The sequence below is a fragment of the Triturus cristatus genome, chromosome 6, assembly GCF_964204655.1.
Source record: "Triturus cristatus chromosome 6, aTriCri1.1, whole genome shotgun sequence".
Classification (NCBI taxonomy): domain Eukaryota; kingdom Metazoa; phylum Chordata; class Amphibia; order Caudata; family Salamandridae; genus Triturus; species Triturus cristatus.
Window position 1 is genome coordinate 451935954 of NC_140589.1, and position 20763 is coordinate 451956716.

Here is a 20763-nt window from a genome sequence, read left to right on the forward strand (position 1 = left end):
CGTAGCGTAAGGTTGCCTGAGATTGTAGGACAGCAGAAGTGGGGGTCACGTTAATGAAAATTAGGGTAACGATCACATTATGGCAGGTTGTTGATGCTTGTGACATTTTGTAAAAGCAGAGCATCTCTGCACAGTGCTGCCTATAACAGCTGACTGCAGTGCACTGGTTGTATATGTGACACATCAGAGTGCAGTGCACGATGACACCTATAACACCCCTAACTGCAGTACTCCTGTGGTACATGTAAGAAATCACAGTGCAGTGCATTGGGGCTAAGTATGGCACGAAGTTACAAAACATTGTTTTTAAAGTGCTGAGCAAACTCATTGAACTTCCTTTCCAGCGGCGCTACGTGTGTCGCTAAGTAATACGCAACCTGTACAAACTTCTACTAAAAAAAGATACACAACACATTTCTTTGTTTTAATAAGGCAGGGAAGGTGTATCCTTACCAAGTGCTTATTTTGTAATTTTATAAATATTAATAACAGCATACCACATCATTAAACTCTACTACATACCACTCCACAACACAAAATACCATTCCACATAATTGTGCTCCAAAACACAGAATCCTACTCCATAAAATTCCAATATACTCAATACAACATAATTACTATCCACATAATTCCACAGCACACGATGTCACATAATTCCAATACACATATCCACTCTACACCACGCAATTACACTACATACAATTACACTACTAACTAACCCAACCCACATAATTCCACAAAAACACCACATACATACACATCATAACATACAAGTAAAACACATTGCCATTTACAATGCCAATAGCTTGACCTCACCTAATGCGAGACCTAGTGCATTTCCAATGCTTGTTCCTATCTGGGGCTGTCAACATGGCATAATCTCCCACTAGAGCTCCACTCTTTGGAATTATTTACCATGTTAAAAAAAAAAAAGACTGAAGACATGACTGTACAAGAGTAGAGGTCTTGTCAAGTGTTGTGGTTCTACCTATTAGCTGAGCGCTGGGACACTCCTGGGAGTAGATGAGCGCTTTACAAATTTCATTTCATTTCAGCATGGTGACAAAGACTGCAGCCTTCTTTGATGGGAGTTAGGAATGGTTTGGTAATTCTGGATCCAGCTGTTTCAAATGGTCGGAAGCAGTGATACTCAAAGTACGGTCCGTGGGCCGCTTGCGGCCCTCTTGGCCTTTACATGCGCCCCCCTAGTGAACAGCAACACCAGCTGCTGGACACCGATATTCAGAAACAAATGTTAAATAAACGGACAAGCATTTATTAACTCGCAAATAAATCCTTATCCTTTTGTTTAACATGTTTTTAGACCTCTTTACACAATCCCTGGCCCACCCCGTCCCCCTACCGCCACCCTGCTGGCATCAGTGCGTCCCTCGGTCACACCACAGACCATACTTTGTGGCACCTTGGCAAATGTTTGTGACTGCCATGGTCTGAAGTGTCGGATGAGTTTGACTGTCCTGGAGTCCACATTCTCTGACCAGTCAGAACAGATCTTACTGGTTTTGAAATCCTGAGAAGCTAGACAACCAGAATATGATCGACTCTTGAGAGCAGGAACTCAGTGCCAGGAAAACTTGTGCCAACTATTGCCTCTCCAGGTAGTGCATTTGCAGAGCTGGTGACTAGAGCACGGGCGTGTACTCCTTGGTGTGGCTGAAAAGGAGTAAATAGAGTGTCCAGAAAGGCTGGTTCTTCTCCATGGTTTCACTTATTCTTATGCCTCTTGTTTTACTTGGCAAACTAATCATGCTGCCAAACCCTGGGTAAGATCTGCCTTCTGTACTTCTTCCGACCCTGAAACTCTCCTCTTGACTGACCCATAGTGAGCATGGCGCTTTGATCAAGGATCAACCTCTTGGTGCAATGAGCCTACTGCACCTCATCCTGGTGGCTTGGGATCTTAGTCCTCAGATGAGGAGCTGTGGTGAACTTGATGGTGCAACAGTGTTAGCTCCCTTGCAACCTTATTATGGGCTGTAACAACAAAGTATGGTTGGAACAAGTTACCTAGTACAGGCAAAAAAGGGTCTGGCATCCAGGCACGTTCACTTTCCCTGGTATTACTTGCACCACTTGCATATAGACAGTCTGTGTAGTTTGATTGTAGCTGGGGTAGAGTCCTTGTGGGAGGGGCATGGGGGTGGTGACTTGCTGTCTCGCCAGCGGTTTTGGTAATCCCTATCATGGTCACCAGCTGGAACTGTGCTTCCAGACTTTTCTTCCCGGCTGCAAAAGCCAGCATCTTTTTAGGAATCTGGGCAACCTTGACTTGTGTGCAAGCCAGGCGGTGCCAGAGATTCTAGTACCAGTGGTTGCCCTCAGACATGCACAAATAACTTTCTCAAGCACAAGCTGCATAAGCGGTGTAAAAACAGTCTAATGCCTAGAGGTGCATGGCTTGCAGCTCTGAGACATAAAGGAAAAGAACAGAAAAAATATTGAACCAGGTAAGACCCACATAGCTTGGGTTAGACAGTGTGTTGAGTATTCACTGTGCGTGAGAGAAGCAGATTTCTATTCAAATAGTCCGGCCGGAAAGAGGAACTGCAGCATTTTACAATGCTACACAACTATGGAATCGCTCCTGAGCATATTTCTCATACCAGAAGTTACAGGTATCGAAGTGTAATGCAAAGCTTTTCAACAAGGTCACAGCAAGTCATACTTTTTCTTTTGGATAAAAACAAAATCCTCTTGGAGAAACAAATTCCGGTATACATCGTTCGTTCGTGCTCAGGTTCCAATAGAACACCAAAGGAAAAAATAACTATCTTTAGAGAACAAAAACGAGAACAAATAAGGATAAAGAAAACAACATAAACAAACAATTTCCGTGGTGTTTCGTGTGAATGAGCTGGGGAGGGAGGGGGCTGAATAGAGGGGGGAGGGGCCCATTAGTTCTGAAAAAGGTGTAAGACCTGCATTTTGGGACCAAAGGCAAACAGCGGCAACCCCTCCGACAGGTAGGTCACCAGTGGGCTCCAGATGTAATCAAAGCCCCTGTGTGAATCATCCACTATGTCTGTCATCCTCTCATGCAACAGTGCACGCTGTAACAGGGCATGCCATTGGGTGAGGGAAAGGGCCTCCGTCTTCTTCCAGGCAGAGGCTATTGCCATATTTGCTGCTCCCAGACATAACCACATAATGGAGCGGTCTCCTTGGGTCTGATACTGCAAAGTAGGGTCCCATACCCCCATGAGAGCATGTTCCAATGTATGTGGGATGGGATACCCCAGGATCTGTTTGATTTGGTAGAGAATCTCTTTCCAGAAGGGTTGGATAGAGGGGCAGTCCCAGCAAATGTGACGGAAGTCCCCCAGCAACCCACAACCCCGCCAACATTTGTCTGTAGTGTTTGGGAATATTGAGTGTAGTTTCTGGGGATGCAAATACCATTCATACATGATTTTATAGTGGGCTTCTCAAAAACATGGAACAATTATGTTTGACGATAATTTTGTATAAGGAGCCCCACTGTTTCTCCTCTAAGGGGGCGGGCAACAGTGCATCCCAGAATTTCCTATGTCGTGGGACCGGATGAGGGCCTGCCGTTGAAAGTAAAGCATACAGGAAGGATATGCAGTCCTTGGCAGTGGCACCTGAGTGCATACATTTCTCCACGGTGAGCAGGTCTCTGGTTGCGGCCAGCCTCACCTGGGGTTGCTGCACCCAGTATGTTAGTTGGAGGTAGTGGTATTCTTCTGTGGGTGGTAGCTTAAAACAAAGTGCACATTCCGCGAAGGAGAGCAGTTCACCCCAATGGACCAAGTCCGAGAGAATGAGGCATCCACCCTCTCTCCATCTGTCAAAGGGCCCTTCTAACAATGCCGGGGGTAAGGCTGGATTAAAATGAATGGGGGAGTAAAGGGAATGAGTGGTCGTCAGAGGGAGCGTCTTGGTAATAGTGTCCCACACATGGAGGGTGCGGGTGCTAAGATATACATTAAGCGGTCTTTCGTGTTTTGGTTTCCAAGGGAGATCCCATATATTTCTACCTGCTATCTGTCTGTCCATATGGAGCCAGTGTCTGTTGGACGCCCTGAGGGACCACGCCGCATTGACCCTCAGCTGGGCTGCTTGAAAGTACAGGCGAAAATCTGGAAGATCCAACTCACCCTCCAAACGTGGTCGAGACAGGAGTCGCTGGGATAGATGCGCCCTCTGTCCCTGCCAGATGAATTAGGTTATCATTTTTTTTCAACTCCAGGAACAACTTTTTATCTACTGTAACCGGGAGACCATGGAAAAGGTAAAGGAGTCTAGGTAAGACATTCATCTTGTTTGCATTTATCCTGCCTATCCAGGAGATAAATGCCGGACCCCATCTCTGGAAATCAGCCTGGAGCTGCTGCAACAGGGGGGGAAAGTTGGCGTTATAGAAGTCAGTTATTTGGGGGCAATTTTAACACCTAGCTAGGTGATTTATTTATGTACGCAGCAGAAGGGGGACGTCTCTTCGACCCTTGCCATCGCCGCTTGAGGCAGAGTTCTAATAAGTAGAATAGATTTGGATAAATTGGCTTTGAAACCTGCTGCCTTCCCAAAGAGGCCAAGGTCACGTTGGATAGCCGGCAGCGATGTCAATGGGTCTGTAATGGGTAGTAGAATATCATCTGCGAAGAACGAAATTTTGTGTTCGTCTGGGCCAAATTTGACCCCTAGAATAGCAGGCTTAGTTTTTATCCACTTGGCAAATGGCTCTATGCAGAGGGTGAAAAGCATAGGGGAGAGGGTGCAACCCTGCCTCGTCCCCCGTGAGAGCGGGAAGAAGTCTGACGCCTCGCCATTCAGACGAACTCTGGGCCTGGGGGAGTGATAGCCTAAATCATGCCAATAAAAGACTCGCTAAACCCAAACAGCGCAGGGTTGGACACAGGAAGGCCCAGTTAATCCGGTTGAAGGCTTTCTCTGCATCCAATGACAGGAGGGCTGCTGGAACACGCTTTTTCTGCACTTTATCTATTAGATGTATGATCCTGCGCAGGTTATCATGGGTTTGTCGACCCTTGATAAAGCCTGATTGGTCAGGATGAATTAGCGTGGGTAGGACAGTCTCTAGCCGGTTGGCCAAAATGTTTGAGTATAATTTAATGTCTAAGTTTAAAAGGGCTATTGGTCTATAGGACGCACATAGTTGCGGGTCCTTCCCCGTCTTAGGAATTATTGTAATTAGCGCTTCCCCCATCGTCTGGGACACCTGTTGCTTAGCAGCTATTTCATTGAAGAGGTTTGTCAGATGAGGGGCCAGCTCCGCTGCAAACGTTCGGTAGAAGTGTGCATTTAGCCCATTTGGGCCAGGGGCTTTCTGGAGTTTGAGGGTGTCTATTGCTTTCTGTATCTCTTCTAATGCAATAGATGCGCTAAGCTCACTATTGATGGGCGGGAACCTGTGGTAGGTCCACTAAGTCCAGGTAGCGGGACTGAACTCACTTGAATAGGGGTTCTGCTATATAGAGTGATCTATAGAAGTCTCTGAATGCGTTCGCCTTCCCTCCCTCGCCAGAATGTATGATGCCCGCGTCATCGACAATGTGTTTAACATACTCTTTCTCCGGTTTCGCTCTGAGCTGTTGTGCCAACCGAGTGCCTATTTTGTCGCCTCCGTCATAGCTCCAGGCTTGAAGGCGTAGGATTGTCTTTTCTGGCCTGTTGGTGTATATGGCTTGTAGTTTCCCCCCTCGCTGCTGTCACCCTTCTCAGGGTCTGGGCCGACGAACCCTCCTTGGTGTGTTTTTTCTGCCTCCCGGAACTCCCTTTCTAATAGAAACTGCTCTCCTGTCTGCTGTTGTTTAAAAAACGTAGCCATGGCATGAATTTCCCCGTCACGACCGCCTTAAAGGCATCCCAGTTATTTACGTGGGTTGTCTGCTGGGTCATTAGTGATAAAAAAAATCTATTATTTCCTTTAGTAGATCATCATGGAGCAATCTGTCTCTAGTTAAAAAATTGGGGAAGTACCATCTATCAAGTTTAGATTGCAGGGCCTGCCAAACGATCAACACTTCCAGTGGGGCGTGATCCAAGAGGCAAATCGGATGCAAACAAGCCCCCGCCAGCGACTGGCGGAGCGTCAGACTGGTGAATATATTGTCAATCCTGGAGTATGATCTATGGGAGTGGGAGAAGAATGAATAGTCTTGTGTTGAAGGATTGAGAGCCCTCCAAGCATCCTCCAGTCCCAAGCGTTGCAAGGACACCCTGAGGGGTTTACTAAAGACTCTCCCTGTGGATCTATGTGGGTGGGTGGTGTCTAAGGATGGGTCCCAAATAAGATTAAAATCTCCCAATAGGATTCTGTTCCCCAAGGCGAAGCCCTCATGAGCTAATAAAAACTTGAGGAGAAAGTCCGATTGTCTCGTGTTGGGTGCACATACTGTGGCGATAGTGCATGGACTATCTTGACCATAAGAAACCTCCCCGCTTTGTCAGAGTGAGTGGCGTGAGTGGCGTAATGAAGGAATTGGACAGAAGAGTGAAGGAGAAGGGCAACCCCATTCTGTTTAGTGGTGGACGAGGAGCGGAATATCAAGGGATAGGATTTGTGTTTTGGGCGTGTGTCTCCCCCCTTCTTTAAGTGGGTTTCCTGTAGCGCCACTATCAGAGCCTAGTGGTCTCCCAGGTATTTCGGAGAGTTAAGTCCCCTCACATTCCATGATACATAGCTAACAGATCAGAATCTGGAGCGCATGGTGCCCTTCCTCCGGGCACCCTCATCAGCTGGAAGACCCCCCAGCCCCCCAACCCGGCCCCATCGTCCCCACACCACCAAAAGACCTCCGCAAGGACTGTTTTGTAGATCACCACGGAAAAAACATTAATACCCAACAAAAACAATAACTTTAAACTGGGGAGTCCCCCTAGTTAGCTCCAGGGCGAGTCCACAGCCCGAGCCGCGTTGCATGAATAATGAAACAAAGGACATCTGGTAGGCACTTATCTGCAAGTTGGCTGAGATGGCAGTATTCGTAGTCAGTGAGAGAGAGGTATACTGCATGACGACAGAAGAACCGTAGTCCAAGGTCCTCAGACGGGGGGGCATGACCCTCCTAACTTCCCTCAGACTAGACAAAGTCCTTGCCCCCCGACCAACATCTGGGGTTGAGAAGCTTCACTCCAGGACCAGGAGAGGCCGATCTTTCGAAACTGTAACCCCTGCCTTTCATGAATGTCTGCCAGGGGCCAGGTGAGCGTTCCGTCTGTCCCTCCGGGCCCCCGTCTCCCGAGGTCTCATCCGGTCGTGGTGGTTTGCTCTGTAGACCTGGTAGTCCCGCTGCTTCTTCGGATTCCGTGAAGTGCTACGATTTGTTGTTGAGCATGAAGGCTATTCTGAAAGGGTATGTCGACCTGTAACAAACTTGTCGGCCCTTTAGAGTCTCTGTTATCGGGTGGAATTGCTGTTTGCGCACCAGCGTGGACTGAGCTACCTCCTGGAAGAGGGAGCATGTTGCACCTTGAAAAGTGAATTTGTCGTTGCTTCTGGCCTTCCTGAGGATAAGTTCTTTGGTTTTGAAGGAGCTAAACTTGACCAGAATATCCCGCGGACGTTTATAACCTCCTTGTAATCGCGGGCCCACCCTGTGTACGTGTTCCAGCTGGACCTCTGGGCTGCCCTCGCCAAGAACCGTCGAGAAGAGACCCACCATAAATGATTCCAGGTCGGGCCCTTCGCAGCCCCAGACCCTAATGTTGTCTCTGCAAGACCGGTTTTCAAGGTCCTCGCATCTGAGCGTGGCGAAGTTGAGATTTCACATTGACCGATTCCTCTTCCAGGGGCTTCAAATGACCCTCCAGCTCCTGGCATTTCGTCTCAAGGTCGAGGGTGCGTGTGCCCACCGAATCCACGTCCGCCTGAAACGCCACCATCTATGTTCCCACCATGGCTCGGAATGCGTCAAAGGAGGCACCGAGGTCGGCCTTGATATCTTCTCATATCTCCTTCTTGAAGTCTCTCTGCAGCGTCGGCAGCGCGTCTCGGTTGAGAGCCATTGCGTCTTCTGGTTGCGCACCTCCCTCCTTGTCCACCCTAGTGACAGAGGGGGGGAAATAGCTGGAGACTCTGGATTGCGCCTTCTTAGGTGGCATAGGGCTGAGGTGCTCGGTCACTGCAGGGCAGCCTTCCCTCCGAAAGGGTCGCCCCTTAAACAGGCAGGCTCTCCCAAGTACTGCGAGGCTCTAGTGGCAGTCAACTGTTCCTCTGGTTACAAGCAGCGTCAGCATCAAGGACCCAAAAGCTCCCAATTTGTTTCCAGCATTCAGCTATAGGCAGTCTACTTTGTTCCTCTACGTGCCTCCTCTTGGGCCATTCATGTGTAGCAGCATGCAGCCTTTCCACGTGGCTTCTTCGACTGCAGGAGGCCCAGCGGAGCCATGCTAAGTTCAGGCAGGGCATTCTCGATCACTCACTCTCCGCGCTGCTCACCGGGAGGGATACTAAGGCTCCCCCCATCCCCCCCCCCCCCTAGCCACCCCCCGTATTTCAGTGCCTACTCCGTTTGCTCCCACCTGTGAAATAGGCTCCAGGGTTGGCTCCTCACTTGCTGTGGCATGCTGGGAATCCGGTCCCCTCCACACCACGGGACCGGGCTCGGGCTCCACCTCCTTCTTCTGGGTGACCTCGCTGCCTTAGAGTGCCTTATATGTGGGGGGGGGCTCATGTTGTCCCTCATGAGCCCCTGCAGCCTCAGCGGGTCAACTTTGGCTGTTTTCTCGACCTCTGCCACGGTCCGCTGCCATCTTGGTTTCCCGGCCGTGGCACAGGCTTTCTCCGTCTCGGCGGCAAAAAAGGCAGAATGCCACTTCACCACTGCCCGTCTCGAAGTTACCCGGGCTCAGCGCACTTTAGGTCATCTGTGCGCCTATTCTCGTCTGCGTCTTGTGCTTTGAAGCGGTCGGGTTCTCGGGGCATGGAGCGGAGCCGGGAGGATTCGCGTTTGCCCGGCCATGAAGGTTGGCCATGCCCCCTAGTGAATGTATTTTGATGCACAGGTCTTGTGGTGAACCTAACTAAAGGGCGTTGGAAGAAACCCCCATGAAGTAATCTGTGGAACAAGTTACTTAAATTGCAGGTGTGAACAAGATAATTGTTTCCTAAACACAGAATGCAGCAGTTATCCCCGTCAGTCACTGTAAATAGCCGCAAGCACAGAGTGCATTGCTTAAATCTGACCCATTGATGCACAAGTTATGAGATGAAGGAGAAAAATGGAGAGAAAAAAAACTACAGGGAGAGACCTGTGAGTATCTGGATGAGTTTGTCCGTAAGGATTTTATTAAGCATGAGAGAAGCATGTTGTGCATATGCTCAGGGAGGGCTTGCCATGTATGAAACATGCAAGCGTGCGTGATAAAGCCACTAATCGCTATAGAAGCAGTTCATGGTCCAACCACTAGGTGACAAGGAATTCTGGAAGTTGGCAATGGGAAAGCTCAAGGGTAAGTGAAAAATCAGACCCCCAACATCACCCCACAGGATATTGCAGCATGGATTAGCACATTTTGCGGCACAAATATATGCATTTTGTGACCTTTCTGCTGCATTTTATTTTGCTATTCTTATTTTTGTGAGGTATGTTACAAAATGAAAGTTTACACCAAGGCATTGTGTACATAGTATTTATGCTGCCAGGTCTATTCACTGTATGTATCATGGAGTATTTATGTTCACATTACATTCGCCTTGAGCACTGTGCCGTCATCAATTATTAATTTGTATATACTTGGTGGAGAATACACTTGTAATTGTTACCCATGAGAAGGCCTGTGTGTGTTTTGTTCATTTATAATTGAGACAGTTTATTTTTGTTCAAGGTCTATTAATATGACATACACCTGTTAATGAATAATACCCATGGAACTTGTATGCTTATTTCTTTAGGTTTTAATCTTGGCCATGTACTAGACATTCTTCTGAGCAGCCCAAATCTAGCCCGATATTGTGCTGCTGATTATAATTTAAAAACCATAATGCCCGGATGGATTCTTCTGAGAGGGACCAAGGTCTGGCCGACAAAATAATTTTGTAAATGTTGTTGCTCCTTTCAGCATTTGCAAAACTGCTCACACAGTCCTTGTACACAGCTGCCAGCTGTGAAAGGACTAAAATGTGGTCAGCCATTTCAGGCCAAAAGAGGTCAGTGTCAATCACCCCTGAAACCGATGCCTGTGCTGCTTCTGTGCCTACATGTTCAAAGTAGAAGCAGAAGCTCCTGATCATGAACTCTGCTCAAACCAGCGATGGCTGAATAGGCACTCTTGTCTGTGGGTAGGAAACAGGTGTTGTGCAGGACTGAAAAAGCATACTCCTTTCAAGAATCCAATGCCTGGATGGACCTCCCCCACGTACTTGCTCACATTTTCAAGGGAATTTTCAAATACTTCATTAAAGTGGCAATTATATGGTGTGTCTGTGCCAAAGTCAATTTAGATACTGCAATAGTCTCTAGGAATGGTCATGGTGACTCCAGAGTGAGGACCGAATTGTTTGAGGTTCATGTGGAGGTTCTCTAGATAATCATAAACCTTCATAGTCACTGGTGTCCGCTCTGGTATAAGTACATCAGACTAACAATGTTTTGAAATTTTTCTGCCACAATGTCCTATTGAACCTTAATACTGTTTTTATTGTCACTGTTTAGAATCTTCTGTAGATTTATGAGTGAATCTGGGGGAGACTTGCTGAGTTGCATCTCAGACTCCACAAACACAGCATAGGCTTCAAAGTGCTTGCAGTGGTACTGGACAGCAACAAACCAAGGATTCCAGTGGGTACTGCAAGGACCAGGTGCCATCCATGGTTTCATCCCATGGTTCTCAGCAGGGTGTTGCATGCCCTTCGCTTTCGCCTACTAGGCATGTAGAGGATTTGTGAAAAGTACAGCATGAAAGTATTTAACTCCAAAAAGGCTTCAGGAACGACTCCCCAACTACGTTCATGATGTGTGGCAAACAGGTGATATGTATGGAGTTTGTATAAATATTTCTCAACACAGTGTTGTATGCCTTGGACATGTATGCTGCATTGTCTGTATTAAAAGAAATAACTTTCTGAAAGGTTATGTAATCTGTGAGCAGCCTCACAGCTGCTTACGCTACAGTCCTATGGTTGAACTGCAGGAGTAACACTGTGTCTGCTTGGTGGGTGGCCACCCTTTGAAGAAACGTCTGCAAATTAAACATTCAATACACATCGTGCTTTGACATTGGGTGTTTTATCAAACATAACACTGTTCTTCTTATCTTGCAATTGTTTTTTCCTTGGCCCCTACTTATCTCTCTGTGAGATAACATTCTTGAAACTGATGACTTCCAGGTATCGCTCCACCATTCTGTACTCGCTCGTGGCGAAACTTGAGCAACGCGGGGTCAGTTTTGCTTAGTAGAGTGTTCAGTGCGGTACAGACATTGACCCACTCACTTATCTCCTGGTTTGAGGCACTGGCAGCTGTACACGTTGTGAAAAGCAATTTCACAGTCATCTGATGGGGGTGTTCCGGTGAAGTGAGGGTCTGAATCATCTGCGCAGAGCTTCAAGTGTTTATGGGATCGCACATGGATATCCTCTGTGTTTTTGGACATGGTCTACTGCCACATTGCACACTCAGCAACACAGCACTCCACCGTCAGCATGCAGTGTGCTCTCTGGCATGATCTGCTGCTATTTCGATAGCCAGATGTGGTTGATTTTTCACAGCCTTCATATGCTGCTTAAACTTCTACATCCTGCTTTTGGTGCAGCGGCTCGTTGTGCCCTAGGAAGCTGAAAGACCTTACTGAGATGTCACTTGGCAGCCTACTAGGCATGTGTAGGTCGTCTTTTGGGTTTGTTGCGCAGTCACTTGACTCGTGTGCAAATATATTTGGTCATGTAATTCGAAGGGATGAAAGCAATGAAATTGTTGAACAGAAAGTTAAGAAAATTTAGGGAATCTGTAATAAAAAAAAAATGCGCTAAACTCTGTTCTGAAGCACTTGCACATAAAGGGAGAAAAAAGGAAAACTTTGAAACAAAACTACAATGGAGAACGGCAGTCCTCAAATGGAATGGAACAAACAGTGTTAAAACAGCATGGTCATTGCAAAGCAAGAAAAACTTGAAATCTTTTAAAGCAAAGTTGCGTACATGGAGTTTAAATACAAACCGGAAGGCAGAAGTCTTTTGCAGTGAGATGGCACACTTGTTTGGTCCCTCTAGGAATGTTTGAGTGGTCTTTGGGGGGGGGAGTGGTGCAGTCACTGGACTGGCCTGAAAATATATTTGGTGTGTTCCAAAGGGGTAAAACAGCAACACAGTTGTCGAATAAAAATATAAAAAGTTGGGGAAACCGCGATTTCCAAATGCACCAAACTCTGGGCCTGATTTAGATCTCAGCGGATGGGTTACTCCATCACAACGGTGACAGATATCCCATCCGCAAAACAAATATAAATCCTATTCTATCATATGGGATTTATATTTTGGTAAATGGGATATCTGTCACTGTTGTGATGGAGTATCCCGTCCACTGAGATCTAAATCAGGCTAAAGCATTTGCAATTAAAGAAAATAAAGGAAAACTCCTTGAAACAAACCGGCATTGGAAAACTCCGATGGAGTTGGGCAAACACAGTGTTAAAACAGCATGGTCAGTAGTTAAGAAAGGAAAACTTGAAACCTTTTGAAGCAAAGTTACTTTCATTGAGTTTAAATACATTCAGGAAGGCAGAAGTCCTTTGCAGTGAGATGGCACAATTGTTTGGTCCCTCTAAGGCAAGTTTAAGTCGTGTGGAGGATGGTGGGTGAAGGAGGTGGATTGGGGGCAACATTAAAAAAAAAAAAAGTGGCAAAAACGTATTTCCAAAAGCAACAAAGTCTGCTCTAAAGTACCTACAACTAAAAAGTAGAATGACACAGGCAACTGAAAGGGAACCACAACGGAAACGTAGCATTTTTTCAAATGAGGTTGCATTGAGAAAAGGACAAAAAAGGTCAGGATGAGCCACCTGCTCAGAAAGGGAAACCTGAAACCTTTCTAAACAAATTTGTACAAGCTGAGTTTAAACATAAGATCAGGCAACAGTGTTGAAGGAAAAGATGCCTTGCTGTACTGTAATCCAACAATATTGGGGAAAAGGCAGAGTAATGGTGTGTACGGAAAATCCAAAAGATGCTCGAAGCCACCCTCAACAAATAACAAAAATAAACACTGAAACCAAGGTGCTGTGCAACGCCCGTGGCTCCAAAGAATGAAACGCTTGGACAAGTTCAGAACAGACCCACCAATGCAGATTTAAAACAGAACAATCCACACAAAAAACACACAAAAAACATGTGAATTTCAGTTATTGGACAAACAGTTTAAACATGAATGCAATGGACGCATCAGAACTCCGTTGTAAGAAGAATGAAACATGAATGTGTGGGCTCAAAAACGCACCCCCCACTCCCCTCCTTCCCCCCCAAAAAATACAAATAAATGAATTGTATAATGACAGCTTTTTTGCTGATGTTGTAAATCATATGTACTCAAAAACCACAGTGTATTAATTTGTAGAAAGAAAAAAAAAGAAAAACCATACCAGAATACACAGAACTCCACCACAAAATCATGAGTTGACGTTGGGTTACTCCTGTGAAAAGAGGCCCATCTCTACACTTGCAAGGATTGTCTAGGATAGACATGATACAAACTGTGGGGGGGACCTGCGTTGCTCCCACCCATTGAAAGTAGGACGTCACAAATATGGCTCTGGCCATCAAGGTTCTGTGCTTTAGCCACATGTATTACCTCCCTAGAAGTGTACAGACCCCACGTTTTGCAACTGCAAGCATATATTTTAATTAACAGACAGCCCACCGGCTCTAGTACCAGCAGATTCTTTCCTCCGGGACTACAAAAGAACAAAACCGAGTTAGAGCAGACTGTCCCTTTTCCATGTCGCCCTTCCCCACAACACTGCCACCTACCCCATCATGCTACCCTCAAAAACCACTGCACCTCCCATACTGCCACATACACTGAAACATTACACTGTCTGCTCCTGCCAAAACACTGCCCTCTTCCCTGCCAACCCTACCCCAGCAAACCGACCGCTACCATACCAACTGCCAGTCTCTACCCCCACCTCTGAATCCTGAAACACACTAGCACTTGGGAGACGGCCCCTAAATTCAAATATTGCCCCTCCCACGGGCCCGCCACATGCCCTGTGGACGGCGGGCCCTAAACTTGAAAAAATAAATGACCCTCAAAGCATGCCGCAGGCCCTAAACTTGATGAAAAATAAATGCCCCAGGCCCACCGCTTGTCCCGTGGACTGCGGTCTCAAAACTTGATAAAATAAAATGTGTCCCAATTCCCCCCCCCCCCCCTCCCCCGCCTTCCACGGGTCCGAAACTTGATAAAACATATATGCCCTTGTGGGTAGTGGGCTCATTTTTAAAACTGTTTCTGTCCCTACCCTATTCCGCCTTTGGTGGATTCCATTCTGGACGCAATTTGGTCCTCCCTTAGTTTTGCGTTTTTGGCTGCCTCTGCTCGCTCTGCATAGCAACATATAACACATGTATTTTTGTGGCAGTATTTTTTGTGGCAGTATTTTTGAGAACGTGCTGTACATGTTTGTTATTCAGGGAATCTTCTTGGGTTTGTGTCTACACATTTTGAACAAGGTTGCTAGGACTACCTAACAACATAGAGTACTGTTTTCTTTGCTCGTTCAGCAACAGCTCCTAACACCTGGATGTAACACCTTCACACAGCTGCTTCTTCTAACACAATTGTTTATCATATAAACTGTGTCCTTTCCTTTTGGGGGCAGAGAGGAGAATTCTGGCAGAGATTACTGTTCTGAAATAACAGCAGAACCTTCCATGCAGTCCTGCGTAAACTAAGGTTACACTCCTGATGCATACCACCTAACTGCTACACCCAGTATGAGCTCCTAGGCCAATCCCAGAGATCGTTAATGTATCCCTGTGCTCACATAGAGTAGACTTGCTAATAGTATGGTATTTTAGTTTTACTTTACTAGAAATATTGAAAACTGTGTCTAAAGGAGCTCTTCCTTCCTTTTAAAAATAAATAAAATACTTTATTATTGGTGACAGTATAGTTGGTGGGAAATATCACATTGTAAATTGGTACTCCTATCACTTGTAAAATTCTTGCATGATTCACGAGAGGTAGACCGGTTAATTCAATAAGAATACAGTATTGCATGGGGCATTTGGTATCCTGCTCTGTGGGGATTTAGGATAAGGTCCCCACACTGTCCCTAAATCTTACTTAGCTTGTTAACTTGAATGTCTTCTGCCCTATAGAGAAGTTCTTTAAACATAGAGCACCTGTTCATTTCTCTCAACCACTGTTGGAGGGAGGACAGAGGCCTAGTACCATTATTTAGCTCTGTCAGTGTTGTTGATTAGAACCTGAAGCCCTAATAAAATGCACACTACTCAAACCTTTGATATAGCCCTCTTCGTCCCTAATACCTAGCATTGACAGTTTAGGCATGAGGTTTACTCACCAAACGTATATCACAGAAATGTTTCTAGCAATCAACAAACAGTAGCTTTAGATATCTCGTAAGCCCATACAGCATTGAAAAAGTCTTCAGTCTGTGTCCAGCATCTAAGGCAATTTGGAGATGCAGCCCTGCTCTTCCTGAAATGGCTTTTAGGCGTGTAGTACGCATGGTGGAGGTACTTGTGCATCAAACACAACCTTGTCAAAATTGCCAACTCCTTAGCCTTATTTTGCTACAATCCTTGTCTAATGAAGCCAGGACCGTCTCCCAGTTAATTTGAAGGTTCTGCGCCGTTTACTGTCAACATATGGTATGCTTGTTATACTCCTTTGGTCTTTAACCAATCAACTGCTAATTTGGCCTTGAGGCGGCTGAACTTTGGAAGAGGGGGCATTTCAAAATTCTAGATATCATGCCCATATTGTAGCTTTAGATACTTATGGATGTGGGATTTGTGTAATCTGAATTCCCCACTTATGACTAAGATGTACTACATAGGTGTGTTTTTCGTCCTAATATTATCGAATTGAGATATACAAATGTAGTCCCACTGAGCAAGAGAGGTTGTCACTCGAGTTGAGGCCCATTCCTCACCAGAGTGGAGTCTCCTAAGTTAGCTTGCGGTCCATCTCTGTCCACTTTAAACTTTATTCAAGTATTTCAATGCTACTGCAATTATAGGAGGAATCTAGGATGGCAATTAAGTTGTACATTAACCCCTTCGGTGCTCATGACGGAACGGTTCCGTCATGAGCCACGGTTGAGCTGTGCTCATGACGGAACCGTTCCGTCATGACCACGCCCGCGCAAGATTCCGTCAGCACAGCGGCGGAATTTGCGCAGCATGGAAGGGGTTAAGCATTATCATTTAGTGCCAATATAACTTTTACTTTCCAAGTGAATAGCAAGGCCATCACACTACCCAAAAAGCTTATCAGTGATCACAATAAATTAGGTTCTCCCTGTACTACAATTAAATGTCTGCCATGGCATCTTCATTAATCGAGCAGTCATTTGAGGGAAGGTTTTTGTTTATATATAAAACTTTGAATACTGGCACAGTGGTGTCTTCCGAGTTGTGCTACTAATTTCTGCTTTGTTTGAATATCTCTTCCTCTTTATTTATTGGACAAATCACCCATCCTGATTTCTTGTAATTGGAACATCTTCAATACATTTAAAAGGATTATAAATTTTAAAATCTGAGAGAAGCAAAGCTGCCACTAACACCTACATTTATAACTGACATGTTCTTTGTCTCCGATTTTTCACCTTTTGTTCATACTTGTATAGCTAGGAATCTTACATTGCTCTTGTTTGTTATGAAATTTGTCTGGCAAAATGTTGCTTTAATTTGAATCGCCGTCTACAATAATATGCATTTGCTCATTTTTATTGGTCTTTGGACATAACCATATTTATCTAGTTTACGCATTTGATATTTGTGCTCCTCCACAACCTTCTGCCAGGAGAGTCTTGTACAATGTTTCTAGGGCTTGGTGCATACATTTTTCTATGATGATAACATGCTTGTTAGTGAGTGAGTACTGAGTTTTGGTTGTTGGTGTTTCGTTTAGGAGGCTGTTTCGCGACCTGTCCTGGATTTCATTGACCTGGTCGATAGTGATGATGAAGAGCCCAGCTGTTCTCAGGTTGTGGTAAGTGCAAATGTAGATTTACTAAGCCAACAACACTACTAAGGTCAAATGACTGTAAAATCCTTCTTTTAAAAAAAAATGTATTTAATTTTTTTTTAATTTGCACTTCAACTATAGAGCATTACATCACTCCTTAAGTGTGGAATTGCCTCCCAGTCCACATCAGAGCCTCAAGAGAGACCTCTGCTCAGCGCCATGATACCCCCGCAGCATTACTAATGCACAAAACTTAGCAGAACTAGCATATAAAAAATGAAAAATCCCTGTAATATTCCACTTATTGTGTAGTGAACTAACTATAATTTGCTCCACCATCATGTCCCGCTTATGACCTTGCATATTACATCATTTATGACTTGTTAAACTATATAATTGATGACATCTCAAATGACATTAATAACACCACTGATGACATCATTCAGTCGTTGTGACAGCATCCTATCAGGGTTGTGTACTTGAGAGAGCGCTGGAGGCACAGAGGAGCTATAATCTCAAAATAGTCTACAGCGCCTTGATTGAGAATGAGCTGCTAGGCATCTTCCGTAGCTTCTATCTGATAAACGGAGAGAGAAGGTAATGTGTGTGCAGCCACCCCGCCTCAGTAAGCTGTTTACTTCACATGGAGTATGTATGGCTTCATTCTAGTGGTATGAGGAACACCTCTGCACACTGCCCACCTCACGCAGTGATTAGCGTCTTCTGATGCATTCACACAAAACCCGGTCAGCCTACTGCCACCCTTCACTTTTCACTGTGATACAGACTCGCAGCACCAGTGGTTTCAGGTCCACTCACTAAAGCGCACTGCCCACCACACTGCGAGGCTGCTTTGTGCTCCCTCTCCCTCAGCACCACAGTTTGTGAGACAACTTAGTGCTCGGCAATATCCCAGTCCCCAAATGCTCGCGCAACACGTGAGAGTGCACACTTTTCAACTCACGCTGCCACCCACTATCAGTGGTTAAAATGGTGTTCTAGAAGAGGTGTGGTGCCGCTGCCGTAGCGACTGACTCCGGAATCTGGGGTTCGATCCCCGGCGCCGGTGGCAGATTAGTCCAGCACCATGTGACTCTGGGCAATAGCTTGCTTAATATTCCCGACGGCCCCCAGCGCCTAGAGACCCTACGGGTGATTGTTCGCGCTTCACAAATGTGGATTATATTATATTATATAGATACACACTGTCCCAGGGTACCTCTGTGCTATTGAGAAGGGCCGGTGCACTCCAATGAAAAGTATTGAACGCCAACTAAAAAGTTTAGGCACTCTCCGTTTTGAGTACTGAAAGAAGAGCAGGCTGAGAGTGACTGAGTATCTGCCTATTTAAAGCACTGTCTGCCATACTTGTACCACCAACATCCGTGGGACACCTAGGCATTCTGCCCTGCCCCTTCTGATCTGAACTCCACTGTAGCTCGTGCATTGATGACCGCGCACCTAACCTGCCCTCGCATACCGCAGTGGCCATATGGTGTTTGTGAAGTAAGTGCTCAGCATCATACCCATCCTAATCTTTACCTGTCCCATATGCCATGTTGACATTTTGTTTTCTCGCTAGGGCGAACTCATCGAAGCATGTACCGTGATCATAATTACTGCTTTCCCAAACTTTCTTAAGATCGTTTTTTTCTTTTAGTAACCCTGCCCCCCACGAGTCCAGGACTGGAGTTAGATTAGTTATTACGGCTACTGGTCCATGCTGTGGAAAGTTGTATTTCCCCCACAAACGTCCTCGCAGTACATCTCCACGAACAGCTCACATTTCTCTGAACTCGCCCCGCACAGTCGAACAGCAGTTTATCTGGCATGTATGCAGCTCATCTTAACTCAGACTTGTCTGCCACACACAGAGCCTGTAACAAGGCAAGGTCGCCCCCACGCACTGCTGCTTCTGCCGTCCAACCCTCGCTGATTTTGCTGCCTTTTGCTCCTCGGACGACCCAGCCACGCTGAGCCGCCCTCCTCCAGTCTCCAGTTCCCGCCGCTGCCTCCCTGTGGCCCCGCCCCCCTCCTGCCCATTCGCCGCCCCGCTCCCGTCACCCAGCTGCTCCTCCCTCCCGGCTCCCTACTTATGACGCCCACGCGCAGCGGACTCGCACAGCGGGCGCGCCGATTGTGCGCCAAAGGCGCGCCAAAGGCAAGCCCGTCCGCATCTGGACCGCGCCCAGCGCCAGACCCCCTGGCCCCCGCAGATGCCAGCCCACCCGCAGGACCTACGACGCCGCCTCCCTTTACGAACTCAACACCGGCCGAGTCCCCAGCTGCCACCGAGCCACCCCCTGGACGCACCCACAGACCCTTCACCTGCCAATCCTGCAAGTTCTCCTGCATCCGGACCTGCACCGCACCCGCCAAGCCGACCCCCAGCAGCAACCACCTCAAGTGCATCCTGCTCAACACCCGCTCCAACCACAGACACGCCGTGGAGCTCTGGAACCTCCTCGACATCTCCAGATGTCGCCTTCCTCACGGAAACATGGATGAACGCCTCCTCAGCGCCCAACATCGCCATCGCCATCCCGGACGGATACAAGATCACCCGGAGGGACCGCGTCAACCAGACGGGAGGAGGCATCGCCATCGTCCACAAGAACACCATCCGCATCACGACCAACTCCGACGATACCCTCACAGCCGCCGAACACCTGCACTTCCAGATCCACACCGACCCCAAGACCACCCTCAGAGGCACCCTCATCTACAGACCCCCGGGACCACGCACCCAATTCAGCGAAGACATCGCAGACTTCATCAGCCCGCACGCCCTCCCCTCCGCTGACTACATTCTCCTCGGGGACCTCAACTTCCACCTGGAGAACAACAATGACAGAAACACCACCACCCTGCTGGACAACCTCGCCAACCTCGGACTCAAGCAACTGGTGACCACCCCCACCCACTACGCCGGCCACACACTTGACCCCGTCTTCTCCTCCAGCAAGGACATCTCCTTCAGCCACGCCACTGGACTCCATTGGACGGACCACAGCTGCGTCCACTTCAGCTTCAGAAAGACCACGCTCCACCACCACCAGCAACAGGTTCCCCGCAGAAGCTGGAACAAGATCACAGCCGACCAGCTCGCCGCATCCCTGAGCCAGAACCCTCCCGCCAGCTCAGCGAACCCCAACCAAGCCGCCAACAACCTCACGAGGTGGATCAGCAACTGCGCAGACGACCTCGCTCCACTGAGGACCCCTCCCAGCAGGCCCGGCAGCATGAAAGCATCCTGGTTCACCGACTAACTCAAGAGCTCCAAGAAGAACTGCCGAGCCCTCGAGAAGGCCTGGCGCAGAGACCAGACACCAGACAACATGACCACCCTCAAGCTCGCCACTCGAAAACGCCACCAAGAAGACCGCCTTCAAGGAACGGCTAGACAACGCCCACAACAGCAAGGAACTCTTCAACATCGTCAAAGAGCTCTCCAACCCCAGCGCCGGAAACGACATCGCCCCATCGCAAGACCTCTGCAACTCGCTCGCCTCGTTCTTCCACAGCAAGATCGCAGACATACACAACCGCTTCAGCACACAGCCGACGCACCCTACGACCGCACCAACGCCCCCCACCACCA

The 20763-nt window shown here is 47.3% G+C and overlaps 1 protein-coding gene across 1 annotated transcript in view; it reads left to right on the top strand.

Moving 5' to 3' along the window:
• The window catches only part of ZNF451 (zinc finger protein 451), a 641645-nt gene that overhangs the window by 14150 nt on the left and 606732 nt on the right, over window positions 1-20763 (top strand). Inside the window, exon 2 of the mRNA XM_085610887.1 lies at window positions 17106-17186. Within this exon, the coding sequence (XP_085467013.1) occupies window positions 17106-17186 (81 nt within the window). The remainder of the gene's footprint in view (window positions 1-17105; window positions 17187-20763) is intronic.